Genomic DNA, 14,260 nt, shown 5'->3' with positions numbered 1-14,260 from the left:
AGTGTCAGTTTATTATTATTTAAACTGTACAGGGATTGCGGCGATAAACAAAACAGTCCTGTTATTTACTCCCTGCACTGGCGATCAGCTGGAGCATCAAGTTAACTATAACAATAACGAACACAGCGTTGTTTGCTTTTAAAAATAAAAGTGTTGTAACACATATCATATAGGAAGCTTTTATTTTTTGAGCGCCTACCGGAAGTAAAGGTTAGTCTAGAATATCGTGTTTGTTGGTGCGGGAGCAGGTTTCTTAGTTTACTGCTTAAGTTAGCTTAGTGTTAGAGCCCCGACAGCCCTGTTAGAACCCACAGGGATGTGTTTTAAGCCTTCATTTTACACCGACTTTCTTTCGACTATTTGGTATCTACAGCGTCCATGTAAGGCGCGGAGAGCGTGCGTTTATGGTCGTGGAGATCTGACCCAACTGACAGCTTGGAGCATCCTGCTAGCCTAGCAGCTAAATTAGCCAGACAGATTGGAGAAGACTGAAGGTGAGCACTGGTTACTTGTTCAGATAGCTTCAGAATAACCTCCTATCTACCAGCGCGAATTATGTAACGCGAAAACAACGCGTCATCTGTGTTTGTCAGCTGTGCTATTCCGACGGTATGTTACATCTAGCGTTGCTAGCAAAGAAATGCTTAGTTAATAAATGTTGACCCAAACACAACTTGGATACAACTCCAAAACACTGCCACGACTCAAGGGAAGGAAAGAGAATAAGAAAAACTAAATTGCATAGGTTGCATAGAGGTAACCGGAAGTCATTTAATCTTTTTTGTTGTTGTTGAAATATGCTGATTACTGATTCATTTTCATTTTCATTCTTTTTTAGTTGAAACTTCCATCTTTGTTTCCGTTTACCAACATTAAAATTCATATTAAATTGCACTATTTGTTAATGGGGTTCTGTTTACAAGCAATACAGTTAAATTCAAAACAAACAAACAACAAAAAAAACATTCTTCTCGCGATATTTTATCTATTATTTGTCTACTTTGAGAATGGTATTGATAATTTAATAGCCTTCCAAGTTTCAATGAGAATAATAGAACAGACTTTCAGATAACTGGTTGTTATTGTGTCCCTTCAGGTGAAGAACAGACTCACCAACCATGGCTGGAGGAATAACGGAGACGGGGGAACCCTACTCTCCATTTGTGAGTATTATAATAATAATGTAATGACACGTCAGGCACACATTTAACCTCCTCGTTCCTTCCTTCGAGAGCTCTGTAACTATTGGGATTGCTGAAACCGTGAAGACACAATCTGTGTATTGACCTGCTAATCCTTAAACTTTTATCAATTAAACTGATTGTAAATATTTTTTAAGGGTTGAATATCTTTTCAAGAACTTTAAGTTATCACATGTCTTCGTAAGCGATGACGAAGCATATGCATGTGAAAGAGGAAGCATAACTGCTTACACATCAGGCCTCGTTATAGTCTGGTCTCGCTTTTGACGACTCATTTACCAAGTCCCCAACTTACGTCAGCATTACTTTGTCTCCAAGCTTCAGTTCCACTGGTCAGGTGTTTTTTTTCAGGTTGCTAAAGCTTTGAATCATTAAATCACTCTGCTACCTGATAGGGTGCGTGTTTCCCAATTAGCCCTGGACAATGGTTGATCCTTCCAACGGGTAATTTGATCTTTATTAACCAGCGTGCGGAGGAGTACCTGATACTGCCGTGACTGACATTTGCACTTTCGAACATGATGATTGATCCACGTAGAGAATTCAGGACAGCACTGCAGCAAAATTAAAAAAGGGGAACAAAATGAGGTCAAAATATAATTAAAGATACTTTTTGGGAGAGTTGTGTTACAGCTGTTCATGTCTTAACCTTCAGTCGTTTTCCTCTCCAGGTGGGGCTGGTGTATATGTTTAATCTGATTGTGGGAACAGGAGCGCTGACGATGCCCAAAGCCTTCGCTACAGCCGGCTGGGCGGTCAGCTTAGCGCTCATCACCTTTTTAGGATTCATGAGGTGAGTGTGTGACAAAATTCACGTCTCCTCAACTTAACTTCCAACAGTCAGGTCGCTGAAAACGTGGACGTGTTTGTATTCACTCTCAGAATTAGAACAACGCAATACACTGATCAGCCACAACATTATAACCACTGACAGGAATGTTCTGCCGGGAAACTTTTGAACCTGACATTATTATGTGGATCTCCATCTCCAGCAGGACACAGGCGCACACACAAGAACGGTTTAGGAACAACTCATAAAAACACAGCACAAAGTGTTGACCTGGCCTCCAAATTCATTAGATCACAAAAGTGATCAAGTATCTGTGGGATGCACTGAAACACACCTGATCTACAGAGGCCCCTCCCCTCAACCTTTAGGACCCAAGGCCCCCCCTAACGACATTGTTTTGCCAGACACCACAGGACACCCTCAGAAGGCCCATGTCCATTCTACAATAAGTCACAGCTGTGTTGGAAGCACAAGGGAGATCTACACAATGTTAGGAGCATGGTCATAATATTATGCCTGATCGGTGTATCTCCGTTTAAACAAAACATTCACTCCTTGCAGTTATTCAGACTTTAATGGCGTACTCAGCATAATTTCACCCCAAAGTGGAAGAAATGGAAGCACAAAACATAACCATATAATTAATTCAAATAAAATACGTAAAAACTGAAGTTGGATAATTAATTCTTCTTTCACATTACAAGCGCAGAAATGTAAAATGAGGCCCTATAAAGAGGCGCTAAATACCGTATAAAGTGAACGTGGCAGATTTCCTCTTTTGATTTTCGCATAAACTGTAAGAAAAGCTGAGGGATTGCTCAAAATTGACCTGTTGATCGTCTCCAGCTACATGACCACCACCTTCGTGATCGAGGCGATGGCGGCGGCCAACGCTCAGCTGCGCTGGAAGAGGAGAGAGCAGGAGCAGGTGAGATGGCATCACACTATACGGAGATATCCTTTATGGGATGTTTGCTGACTTAATAACCATGTAAACTCTTGATATGATTGTTGTGGCAGATTCCACAGCAAAATAGTCTCACCAGCAGAAGGACATCATCAGAAGGATTAAGGGACACTTCCTGTTTTATTTGCTTCCTGTTAGAGCGAGACTAAAACGGCACAATAGACATAATCAATACAGAAAACACCCAAGCTTCTCTACTCTGAGACATAATAAACAATCACAAGACATTTGTCTTTAGAGAAATTGTAATTTTTCCACAGGTCGTTGACAAATTCTAACGTTTAATGTTGTTTAGAAATGTTTTTAGCTGCTGTTTCCCAGCAACTGTTTATTTCAAAAGCTGAAACTGCTGCATTATGATGCTGATGATTCATTTCTACGTCTAAATGAAATGGCTGGGAATCTTTTAGACATAAAGTACTGAACAGCGTCCGAACCTCTCGCTCCTCTCACATCAGCAAGGTCTTTGTTAATTTGGAGTTTATCACCACCTCCCCAACATTTGAGCGGTGGCCGTTTTTACTTTGGTCCCAGTAAAAATTGCTCGACTGTAGAATGCTTAAAGGCAGAGGAGATCATTTTGTCTTTTTATTTAGAGGGCTGTTGTTTTTTTATCGCCCAATCCTAGCACGAGTGAAATGTGCCTCTTGCCACCCGCCTGTAAGAAACCCAATTTGGATGAAGGCGTCAGTGTAGAACTATACAATTTACCAAGGGAAATGACCGGGCCTTAAATCATTTTTACTTTGACTAAGAAAAAGGCTTTACGCGCTCTGAGTGCCTCTGCCGTTGCGTTTTGTTTCTCCCTCGGTACAGAAGTCATCTTGCTTAATGCCCGCGGGTTTCCACTCGAGGAGTTATGAGTCTGAGGACGATAGCCTGGCTGTAACCGAGCCTCAGACGTGCGGCATTGATTCATCGTCGCTGTACTCCTCAGCATTTTCCTCCCACGTAATGGAAAACAAGAGAGGGATGAAACTGGAAGTGTTTCCTGTTCGGTGCCTTTATTTGTCTTCGCTCGACTGAAGCCTATTTACAATAATACGGGCTTTGAGGGGAGGTCAAAACTAAACACGGTTCACAGAGCGCCACTTGCTAATGTAACGGGTTTAATAGTTTATGTGGGCAATAAGGCTTCACACTGTCTAAAATGTCAATTAAGGACAACGGAGTGATGTTCTGATTAACTGATTGAGTGGAGCTGTATATTAGAACCATATATTGCTATATTATATATTGTCTCTAATACATGGCTTGAGGAGACGTGACTGCCCTCTGCTGGTCAAAACTCCTCATAAAACTCCAGCATGGGATTTCATCTGGGAAATCCATGAGAAACAGTTACAGAAATGCTGTGGCACTGTTATTTATATAAAATTTTAGTCAGTAGTTTAGATTTAATGCATTCTTTAGTCATTTATTGTCAGAAACGATGTCCTCCTTGTGTGGCATCGTTTGGTTGACCGTCTGCCTCCTGACTGTCATACATGTTAATCTGCTGGTTTGCTTCCGCTTGTTGTTTGTCACTGAGTCATTACTCCCTCATGTCCTCTCCCTGCCTCTGCTCAGCAGGCGTGTCGCTTATCAATTCATGACACAGAGCCGGCCGTCACTGTCAGTTAATTGACATTAATCTGCAGAGGATGTGTGAAATTATGAAAAGCAATGTGTGGGGCATGCGGTTGGCCGTGCCAATCGCGAGCTCCTCCGTCCTCCTCCCAGCTGTTGACCGTAATTTCCAGATGTCGTCTTCCCCTGCGTCACACGGAGAGCAACTAGAACAGTGTGTTAATGGCTTGTAAACTGACTGTTGGTATATGTTTATGCATGTTGTTTATGTCGCGTCCCCCTCCGCAGACCGACGACAGCGACTCCTCCGAATATTCAGACGATGACGTCCACGGCCGAGGCCGATCAGAGCCAGAGACGAGGCCCATCTTGTCTGTCCGTGAGTATCTCTCTCTCTCTCTCTCTCTCTGTCTCTCTCTGGACGGCTAAAAGATCAGCGTGCCGTCTTTTAGTGGCCAATTGCAATTAGGATGAAGATAAAGTCAGTCTGATTTTAATGGACTTCAGTGTCCTCCCCAGTTGCACAGATCAGAATCCAGATGAACGGGGAAGTCGTGGCGTGAATGTGCAGCAGAGAAAGCTGCAGAAATCGTGTGATGGATCAACATGGAGCAGGACAGTAGCTGTGAGCAGAGGGGAATCTGGCCCAGTGTTTGCGTGATAAAGTGCTCACTGAGCTATAGCGTGACCGGTGGAAGTAGGAATAAAAGAGGAACCTGTCCTAGGCTCAGAACACGAAAGCATGGGTCCATCGTGCCTTATGTGAATAATGGTGTGTGGGATATTTTCTGGACACACTTTGGGGCCCCGTCCGCCACGTCTTAAAAATCACCTCAGCCTCTAATAATTAAGGGAATTATGAAGACAGTGGGGTAGCTAGTGTAAGTGGTGGTTAAAAAGGTCGACCTTTTGTATTTTGTAACCACCAACACCGTTAATGTTGTTTACCACAGATGTCCTCTCTATGTGTTACAGAAAGATCCGGTCACGTCGATCACTTCGACATCGTGGAGCGGGTCGAGATGGGTCAAATGGCCTCCATGTTCTTCAACAAAGGTAATATTCTCCTAGCCTCCAGCTCCTCCTCCTCCTCCTCCCCTCGCTGCCCCTTATTCAATTAACTTCAGACACCACCGTCGTCGGGCACGTGCAACATTTATGGAGGATGAGTGAAGGTTGTGCGGGATAATTCGGGAAAGATTATTTTTTTATGTGCGGCCCTAGCGTTTGCAAAAGAAGGCTGCTGGCGGTTTAATTGGGCGTAATTATAAATGGATAAATTGCCTTCGGTTGTAATTACCTGTTGGAGACCACGTCATGGCCGTTAATCCCCGTGCGTGCGCGTAGGCGTGTGTGTGTGTCACCTGTACTGGTGGCAAACACCTGAGTGATTTGGGAGCTAATGAACCCTCACAGAATCACCTTGAACCAGAAAAAGAGAAGAAGCCTGCAGCTTTACATGCCTCATTCATATCGGTACATTGTCCGTCGCGCGTTGCCCGCAGCTCCTCCCCTCCTCTTGTCTGTTTGCGTTAAAGCCCACCGGCTCTTTTTAACCAGATGAGAGTGACTCAATGGTGTGCAGCGTCCCCGTTGTCGCAGGCGCAAAGGCACAGCCAAAGGTCGTGTGACGGCATCATGCACGCTGACATGTCCTGTCCTTCAGCGGCTCTACAGTAGGTGGAGCACTTGGCACGCACAGGACGGCGGCTCATGTTCACACCCACACGTGTGAATGCGCCCATGCGTGCCGTCCTGCAGCCCCTGCCTGTTAAAGCTGCAGTGCGCCCCCCGTCCATCCAGCCCCCTGTCACTCACGACCGCCGTCCCGCCCGTTAAAGCATCCCCAGTTGCGCCGGTGACCTTTCCCGCCGCGGGACACAGACAGGTGATGCACGTGGGGGTATCGATCCGCAATAAGGAAATGAGTTTTCCCTCCTCTTCTCATCTCCGCATGCGGCGGGAAAGCTGCCCGGTGACTCTAATCAGAAATGAATTAGACAGGCACGAGTCCCGGCACACGCTGGACGAGGGCGGAGGAGACGCGGCTCTTTTGTCTGTCGGCTCTCACCAGTGACAATGCAGGAGCTTCGCCGGTGATTATAAACCAAGCGAGGCCCAGTTTTTAATTTCTGATACGATGCTGTAGCTTGAGTACGACAACAAGCTGCCAAATGCTAAGAACACAAGCAGACACGGTGCCAACTTTGCCAGTTTTAAATACTAGAAAATAAATGAACAACTATTGCCAATCAAGCAGATCAGCGTGTTCATCATTTCACCAGCAATCTGCTTCCTGACTTTCATATGTGAGTACATATCATTGATTGAAACCCTTCGGATGTTACACATTTAACAGCATCACCTTGGACTGACCTGGGAATCTTATCTTTTTTAAACAGTTTAATTACGGTTTAATGATGCTATTTTCCTGTTGTTTATTTTGTTTGGCTCAATGTGAGCTTTAATTATTGCAAGTTAGGTCACCGGAGAGCACCGAGAGAAAAGATCTTTGACAAAAGACCACTTAACTTCACATGACCTCCACCTGCTCTAAAAGAGCCGGAGGCTCGTATAAGCTGCTCGCACACAATACAAAAATAGAAGTATAAATTACATACAGTCCTGTTATTAGGAGGCATTTCTTCCAGTCTTGTTTTGTGTGCAGAGCTTTTAGGGAATTACTGAGCTGTTAGTTTGAAGTGACAATCAGCAGTTCCCTTTTATTGGAAAGCAAACTAAAACCACTACACTATAAGCCGTGTTCTTTTGTGCGTGTGCTACCCGTGTGAGGTGAATGCACAACATGTGAGCTCCTCGTCTGCATTCCTGCGAGACAATAAAATTTTGGACTGATTGCGCACAAGCTTTCTGTCCTGCGCTATTGCAGGCAATTAAGAGGCATCTCCCCCTGCTGTTGAAGAGGCTCTTAGAGGGCATTTGACTTCCTCCTGAGCTGAAATTGACATGGCAGCAGCGGCAGCAGTAAGGCAGGCTTGGAATAAGGCCACGGATATCGTATCAGCCTGACCTGCAGCCGCTGACAGGAATGTTGATGGAGGCTGGTTTATCTGCACCACTGTGGAAAGGTGTTTCTGTAACCTTCACATTGATGATTTGAAAGTTGATTAGGAGACGACTTTGGTTAAAGTCACAAAAGAGACGGACTAACGGAGCGCTGTCCTTGCATCAGCATCTTGTCTCAGCTCTTTCTTACCTTTGTGATATGATGTGCGGGCGAACATGGCGACTGTGCAAACAGCAGGATTGTTGCTGTCCTTCCGCTGACATACGGAGGGCCGTGGCCATGAATACTAATTTGCTGGGCTGTAACGCACGCTTCAGTCTTTTAACGAGAGGCAAACATGGGCTCATTCATTTTAAATACTTGAGCAGCTTTTGCTTAAATGTCATACTTATGCATTGAGAGAACCTGGAAAATGAAAATCAAGAGTAGCGGAGCTACCGGGAAGATAAATGGTCATGTTTGCTTCAGCTTGCACCCTAATCATTTTCTGTGAGCAGCAGATTTAGTTTTTTTTCTACTAGTTTTCTGTTCTAGCTTTGTAAGAGACGCACTTCAATTTTCAGGAGTATTTTTTAAAAATGCTAACTCAATCCCAGAAGGGCAGTTTGCTCCATGAAGGATTAATTTATTTCATAAAATGAAACCAAGGCAAGGCCTGTCCTATTGAATATGCTCAATTCTGTCAAACCTGAGGCTGTCAAACTTACATGCTTTAGACAAGGGAGCATTGCCCTGTTTTTATCAATTCTTTTACTACTGCCTGCTTCTGTCTGTCAGACATGTACCTGTGTGAGTTTAATTGGACTTGAGCTGTCCGTAACCCATTACGCCACAGTTAAAAGTCAGAGGAAGTTACTTCATAGCAAAGCGTAAAACATTTTTGTGAGGATTAGCATTATTACTTTCCACCAGAGGGCGCTATCAGGTGCTTAGAATCTGAGTTGTATATATCAGAGAGTGTCAACTTACTTTAAATGTCTTAAATGAGCCTGTAAAATGCTTTGTAGCCCAATCGCCTCATCAGTCATGGAGCTGTGTTTACCTTCTCCTCACTCTCCGTGTTCATCCATCACAGAGAAACGTTTGAAAGATAAATTATAAATACTCAGAAATAGTGAAAATTGAAATGGTCTAACTGTTACTTAGTATTATCATCATAACATTAGCACACTAGCCATAATAACTTTATAACATAATAACAAAGTTACTTGTCAGTTAAATTTGTCTATCTACATGGACATAAATTACATAGGTTTCACAGTATATATAAGCTGCTGTTTTTCTAAACCTTTAGTCTAGATTACTAGCTAGCATACAGCTAGCATAAGTTTTGGTTAACTTCAAACCTTTTGAGATAAAGGTTCACTTTAATAATGGTATGACTTTATCTTTCCTATATAAAATCTTAACAAACGTCAAAGAGAGACATTGACATTTACCTCACATAATAGTGAGAAATCAGTTGTTATCCAGTTCTTCCTTTTAAGCTTATGCTCCCATAACTTTCTTTGTTTTTGTTCACTGGGGAAACAGTCGAGTTTCCCCCGTGTTTTCCTGATCCTGTGCTGGAGCCGTAGGCTGAGCACTGTGGCAAATGTTCACTTTTAATCCAATTTTATTCTCTGTTATTACCACTTCACTATGGGTGAATATTGGTTAGATGTATCTAACATGGCGCCCACGATGCATGTGACCAGCTTAGAACCAATCAGCATAGCGGGATAGCTCAGATGGGTCATTCCCTAGTTGGCCAGGCTGTCTCTAATATACCGCTCTGCTTAGAATGAGTCTTGGTCCTGGAATTAACATGAGTCTTGGGTGATTTGGTCACAAGCGGACAGATTCAAGTGCTTGTGTGAATGCAGCCACTACTCGTTGGGATCCATGCCCTCAGACCACTTCTGGGCCACATTATGTTAGCAAATTTGGCCAGGGCTCATTTAAGGACCGCCTACTCAGTCTCTGCTTCACTAGAAGTAGTTTTTCCTGGAACATGACAAGAAACGCATCTGGCCTGACTTGTTCCGATTTCTCGGCACCTGCTTGGGTTACCCATTTGGGCTTCCCGAATCAGAATGACGAATGTCTGGCGATGGTGACCAAACAATGATGATAAACGGTGTTGTACGCTGGCTTACACAAACCACACCTGAACCTTATCACAAAGGTTGACGTTAGCTAATTGCTTCTGTTCCAACTGAAAATGTCGAGACTTATTAGTCAGTATTGATTCAAGTACTGGTCAAAGAAAAACAGTCCAGGGAATGCTGTTAAACTGAATAAGGAGGTGAAGACCAAATGGGGGCTGACATTTTCTTCTGTTATTATCAGGCTAATTAAAACATGTTTATGTGACAAAGTGAGCATAGGTCGACTGTTCGATTTGTAATATCAATATCTGTGCCTACCTCAAAAATCAGTCGGTTGATCTTTCCCTCGTCTCCCGCGCTAACTCAGCCTAGATTTGTGAATGTGTGTAAGGAGTTTATGTATGAAGAGAACACCGAGGTCAGATAAAAAGTTAACATTCTTTTCACCTTGTAGCACATGTCAAGGTAGACTTGTTGAACAGAGGACTTGTCTTTTATTAATTGTATACTATTAAATCCCCGATGTTACCAGTCTGTCAGTGCAGTCTTTGGTCCTTGTCCGTAACTAAATTTGGCGTTTTTTCCGCAGCCCCTCTCAGGCAGGTTGTCATGTCTGCTGTCAGTCAGAGGCAGTGTGTTGATGAAAAGTGATGCTTTCCACAGCTACATGAAATACTTAGCTCCTACACGAAGACCCACTTTGCAGCATTTTCTGCCTGTGGCTCTGGGTAATTGTAAATATTAGTTACAGTGCTGGGAAGGCCTGCAACTGGGTAGTCATGCAGAGCAGTTGCCTTGATATCTTTTACTGACAGAGGTGCCAGAGCGCAGTACGTCCACTTCACATTATCTGCAACCGAGGCGGTGAGACTGAGAGACATTTAATTAACATCCGACCGTCCAGTAGTTCCTAAGTGAGGTTGTTTGTTTGGCTGCCACTTCCTGTTTTGGGCTTGCATCACAGCTTAATCTAACAGTTTGATCGGCACCTTCAGCCGTTAATTCGTAAAAGAATCAGCGCAGGCCGCGGAGCTGTAAATCTGTCAACTCTTGTTTCTGTTAAACGGACTCCGTGCTCTAATTTTTTGACAGTAATGAATTAGCCGAAAGGTCCGGTTGGACGCCTGGAACCCCTTCCGTGAATTCAAGAGGATGATGGATGTGTGATGTGTCGTGTTGACATGTCTGGATCTTGGCTTGGCTGAGGCTGGCGAGCGGGAGCGGGGCCGGGGCGTGGACGAAGAGAAGATTAGCAGCGCAGGCTGACGAGGAAGATCTCCTCCGCGGAGCAATTAGTCGTTTAATTAATGCTGTTGATATTTTTCATTAACCCAATAAGACGTTGCTCGGGCGTACGGATGGAGGGATGGGTTGAGCGGAGGTGTGAATGAAAGTGCATTTTAATAGAGACGGTGCCGTGGTGATGAGGCTTGACACACATGGTCCGACCCATATTTCATGATTAAATGTTTGGACAGCAGCTTGAAATGAAAAATGTGTTTGCTTGTCACCTATTGATCACATGTGGCTTACTGACATTTCTCTTTTTGCCTTTCAGTTGGCGTCAATATGTTCTACATCTGCATCATAGTCTATCTGTACGGAGACCTGGCCATCTACGCAGCGGCGGTGCCTATATCGCTAATGGAAGTTGCCTGGTGAGACAATACGATTCATCACGTGTATTTCTTAGCTTTACTGTGAAATAATATGTATGTGTTGATGGTTTTTAAAAGTGCTGCCCTTGAAGAGCATTTGCTGTTTTCAGAGTGGGCCAAGACGCAAGCACATCTGTCTTCTTCTCCCACTTTAGTTCCTGTTGTGACCCGGTGAACTCGAGATTAAGACAATAAAGCTGCGCTGACAGAGGCCTTTAGGCCAGCTCACCTCTTCCTCCTGCTCCTGGCATTTGTGTCATGTAGACTCGCTTCCAGACACGTTTTTATTGCAGCTCCGTGCTTCATCTAGCTCTGGACTCAGCCGTTCAGCGCTTTGATCACAGAAATAGTCGCACCCCCCCTTCAGTGTTCAGATGATTTCAGGACTGTGACAGTTAAAGTTTCTGACATTGATCGCTCTCATGTTTCGGGCAGTTTCAAAAATGTTTTTAAGAAAGTATAGCACTCGGTAGTTTCTGAAATCCACGTTCTTTGCTGTGTGGCCTCCTTGCCTCTTGCTTGAGTTTAATGAAACAGTTAATGAAACAATTTAATGAAAACTCCGTCACTGCGACACAACCTAGGGTTGGTCATAAATGCATTCACACGCCATTTACTCAGGCGTCTTTTCTCTTTTGTGTGTTGCAAGTATTTTGGTAAAAGTTACCCTCCCAACATCAGCGTCAACTCCCAACATGAGCTGCTCAGTTCTAGTCTCCATAATTTGAATTACACAAAGAAACTCATCACCACGCCGCCAAGAACCAAGAATTTCCTCCGTTTTGTTCCCCTGAGCCATAAATCACAGATAAACCTAAATACTCTCAATCACAGCTAATTTGGGACAATGTATGGAGGCTGTATGATGGTTACCTCTTGATTTGTTAAAAATCTGACTCATTTCTTAGTAACTACTAACAGGAAACCTTTCAGTCCTCTTCGAGTTTCTTCCTTTGTCTTCTTCCTACTTCGCAATAGTAAAAGTTTGAAAAAGTTGAAAATAGTGTAAACTCTTGTTCTCCTAATTGTTATTATGACAAAGCTCCCCCTGTCCTGAGGTGCAACACACAGATGCCGTCTTATCGTGTTAACTTCTCCTCCGCTGTGGTCCAAACCTCGCTAACCTTCCAGCAGCAATAAATCCGAAATGTAACTGAGACTTCAAAAGCGGTTTGCTTCGCCTGGAGACACGAACTGCAGACTTCTCAGTGGCATGGGCAGAACCGGATGATTTCCCCGTAGCTTGGTCTGTCACGCCGGCAATGAGAGAGTTGCTTTCAACAGATGCTTTTAAGATCTCGCAACCTCCGCCGCACAAAGAGCTTCTCCTGCAGCCGAGTTATGGCAATGTGTAAACACTGACATTTTACATGAGCTCTAATAAATGTTCGTACTGTGAGAGCCGGCGTGATGGCCTTTGTGTTTCTCCTGGCAACATCTGACAAGCTTACTACATCACGATGCTCCGTTTGTGTCTGTGCAGTGGAAATCACTCCTGCAGCGCTGGAAGTGTGAAGTACAACGACACGGACCCGTGCTGGGGCTCTGTCACGAGGAAAGACGCGTACAGGGTGTTTTTGGTAAGTGACAACTCGTCATCCCAACACACATGTTCCCCCGTTTACCCTCCTGTTATGACCTTTAATAGAGAAGCCAATTTTGGGAAGCCTTGGGAAGTGGGACTTAGCCTAACCGTGATAATTTAGGACAACATCACACAGGTTAGTTTAATCCCTGGTGTTAGAATTTTAACAGCAAACACAATTGTTACACAAGTGGTGGGCTTGTTGAAATCTAAACTGAACTGTGTACATTTTTACAAAGACGAGGTGGGATAGATGTGGACAGGTAAATACTGAGGTAGTCCACAATGATAAATGGGACTTCTTCCGTCTATTGCTATTTTTGCTTTTTGCCTATGGATTATTTTCTGAGTAGTCAATTATTCCTTTCTTTTTTAACCACAACTTGTAGCATTTAACGTGGAAACTTATTGACCTCAATGTTTTGTACTCATTGTCATTGGAAATGCAGCTGTATTGTTTATTTCTTACACTCCCTTGGGTGTAATGTTGTCCGTGCAAGTCATTATGCAAAGGAACAGCTTGTAAATGCACTGATAAAGCAATTCTGCCACGTTAGCTGTTAGCGCGGTCTTTGAGCTCTTGTCCGAAACGGATCAGGACGCAGTGACGACTCGCACACTGTGACCATCAATCAAGAATCACACTGAAAGCTTTTCTTGCCAGTTCCATTCTTTCACAATTTTGTTTTTTGTCTCGGCCTGTGGGTCAGCAAGAGTCCCCGTAATTGCGGCTGAATGTAAACATTGCGATATCAACCTTTTTATGTGATTAATGTCATCGATTACAAAGTCTCGGCGCAGCAGCAGCCCCAGTGAAATTCTCCTGCGTGAAGGTTTAACTTAGGCCCAGCTCCGTTAATCTGCTGTAAGAACAAATCTGACTCCATCTCTGTCAACAGCTTCTCTCCTCTGAGTTCCCTTTTCGCTCCCCACCCTCGACACTCCGCCTCACCAGGAAGTGTTTTTGTGTCCTTGAAGTCTTAAGCGAGCCAAACTTTGTGATTTCCACTCCAGCCTTAACTTTGCGCCAAGACAGTGATAGATGTCCCCACCCTTTACTGTATAATTTCTTAGCCTCCCTTTCGTGTCCTTTTTTTCCACGTTCTTCCTTACATTTTAAACAGAACGACTACAAATGATTTGCCAATTAAACAACTTCTCTCCACTTTATTTCCTGGGGGGGGACGAGCCTCTTACCGCTCAGAGCAAATTTAAATAATGCTGATCAGTAATCTCCGGTCAGTTTGTTTACAGTTTGCACTTTTGCGGACTTAATTTTCCAGTTTCATTGTGAGCTGTGAAGGAAGTAAATCTAATGTACATAGAATATTTATATATCACTGAAAGCAAATGTTGACGCGGTTTAATATA

The 14,260-nt window shown here is 43.8% G+C and overlaps 1 protein-coding gene across 2 annotated transcripts in view; it reads left to right on the top strand.

The window, feature by feature from the left end:
• The first annotated feature begins 216 nt into the window (after positions 1-216).
• tmem104 (transmembrane protein 104) overlaps positions 217-14,260 on the top strand; it is a 49,780-nt gene continuing 35,736 nt past the window's right edge. Inside the window, exons 1-8 of one of the 2 annotated variants that reach the window (XM_047572505.1) lie at positions 217-494; positions 1,097-1,163; positions 1,874-1,995; positions 2,839-2,920; positions 4,817-4,907; positions 5,504-5,584; positions 11,205-11,304; positions 12,788-12,884. In XM_047572505.1, the coding sequence (XP_047428461.1) occupies positions 1,119-1,163; positions 1,874-1,995; positions 2,839-2,920; positions 4,817-4,907; positions 5,504-5,584; positions 11,205-11,304; positions 12,788-12,884 (618 nt within the window). In that variant the 5' untranslated portion in view covers positions 217-494; positions 1,097-1,118. Of the gene's footprint in view, positions 495-593; positions 757-1,096; positions 1,164-1,873; positions 1,996-2,838; positions 2,921-4,816; positions 4,908-5,503; positions 5,585-11,204; positions 11,305-12,787; positions 12,885-14,260 lie in introns of those variants that run through there. The other variant, XM_047572506.1, reaches the window with a different exon arrangement.

This window comes from Mugil cephalus, chromosome 20 (assembly GCF_022458985.1).
Source record: "Mugil cephalus isolate CIBA_MC_2020 chromosome 20, CIBA_Mcephalus_1.1, whole genome shotgun sequence".
Classification (NCBI taxonomy): domain Eukaryota; kingdom Metazoa; phylum Chordata; class Actinopteri; order Mugiliformes; family Mugilidae; genus Mugil; species Mugil cephalus.
Note: the sequence above shows the minus strand (reverse complement) of the source record. Positions and strands in the feature narration are given on the sequence as shown.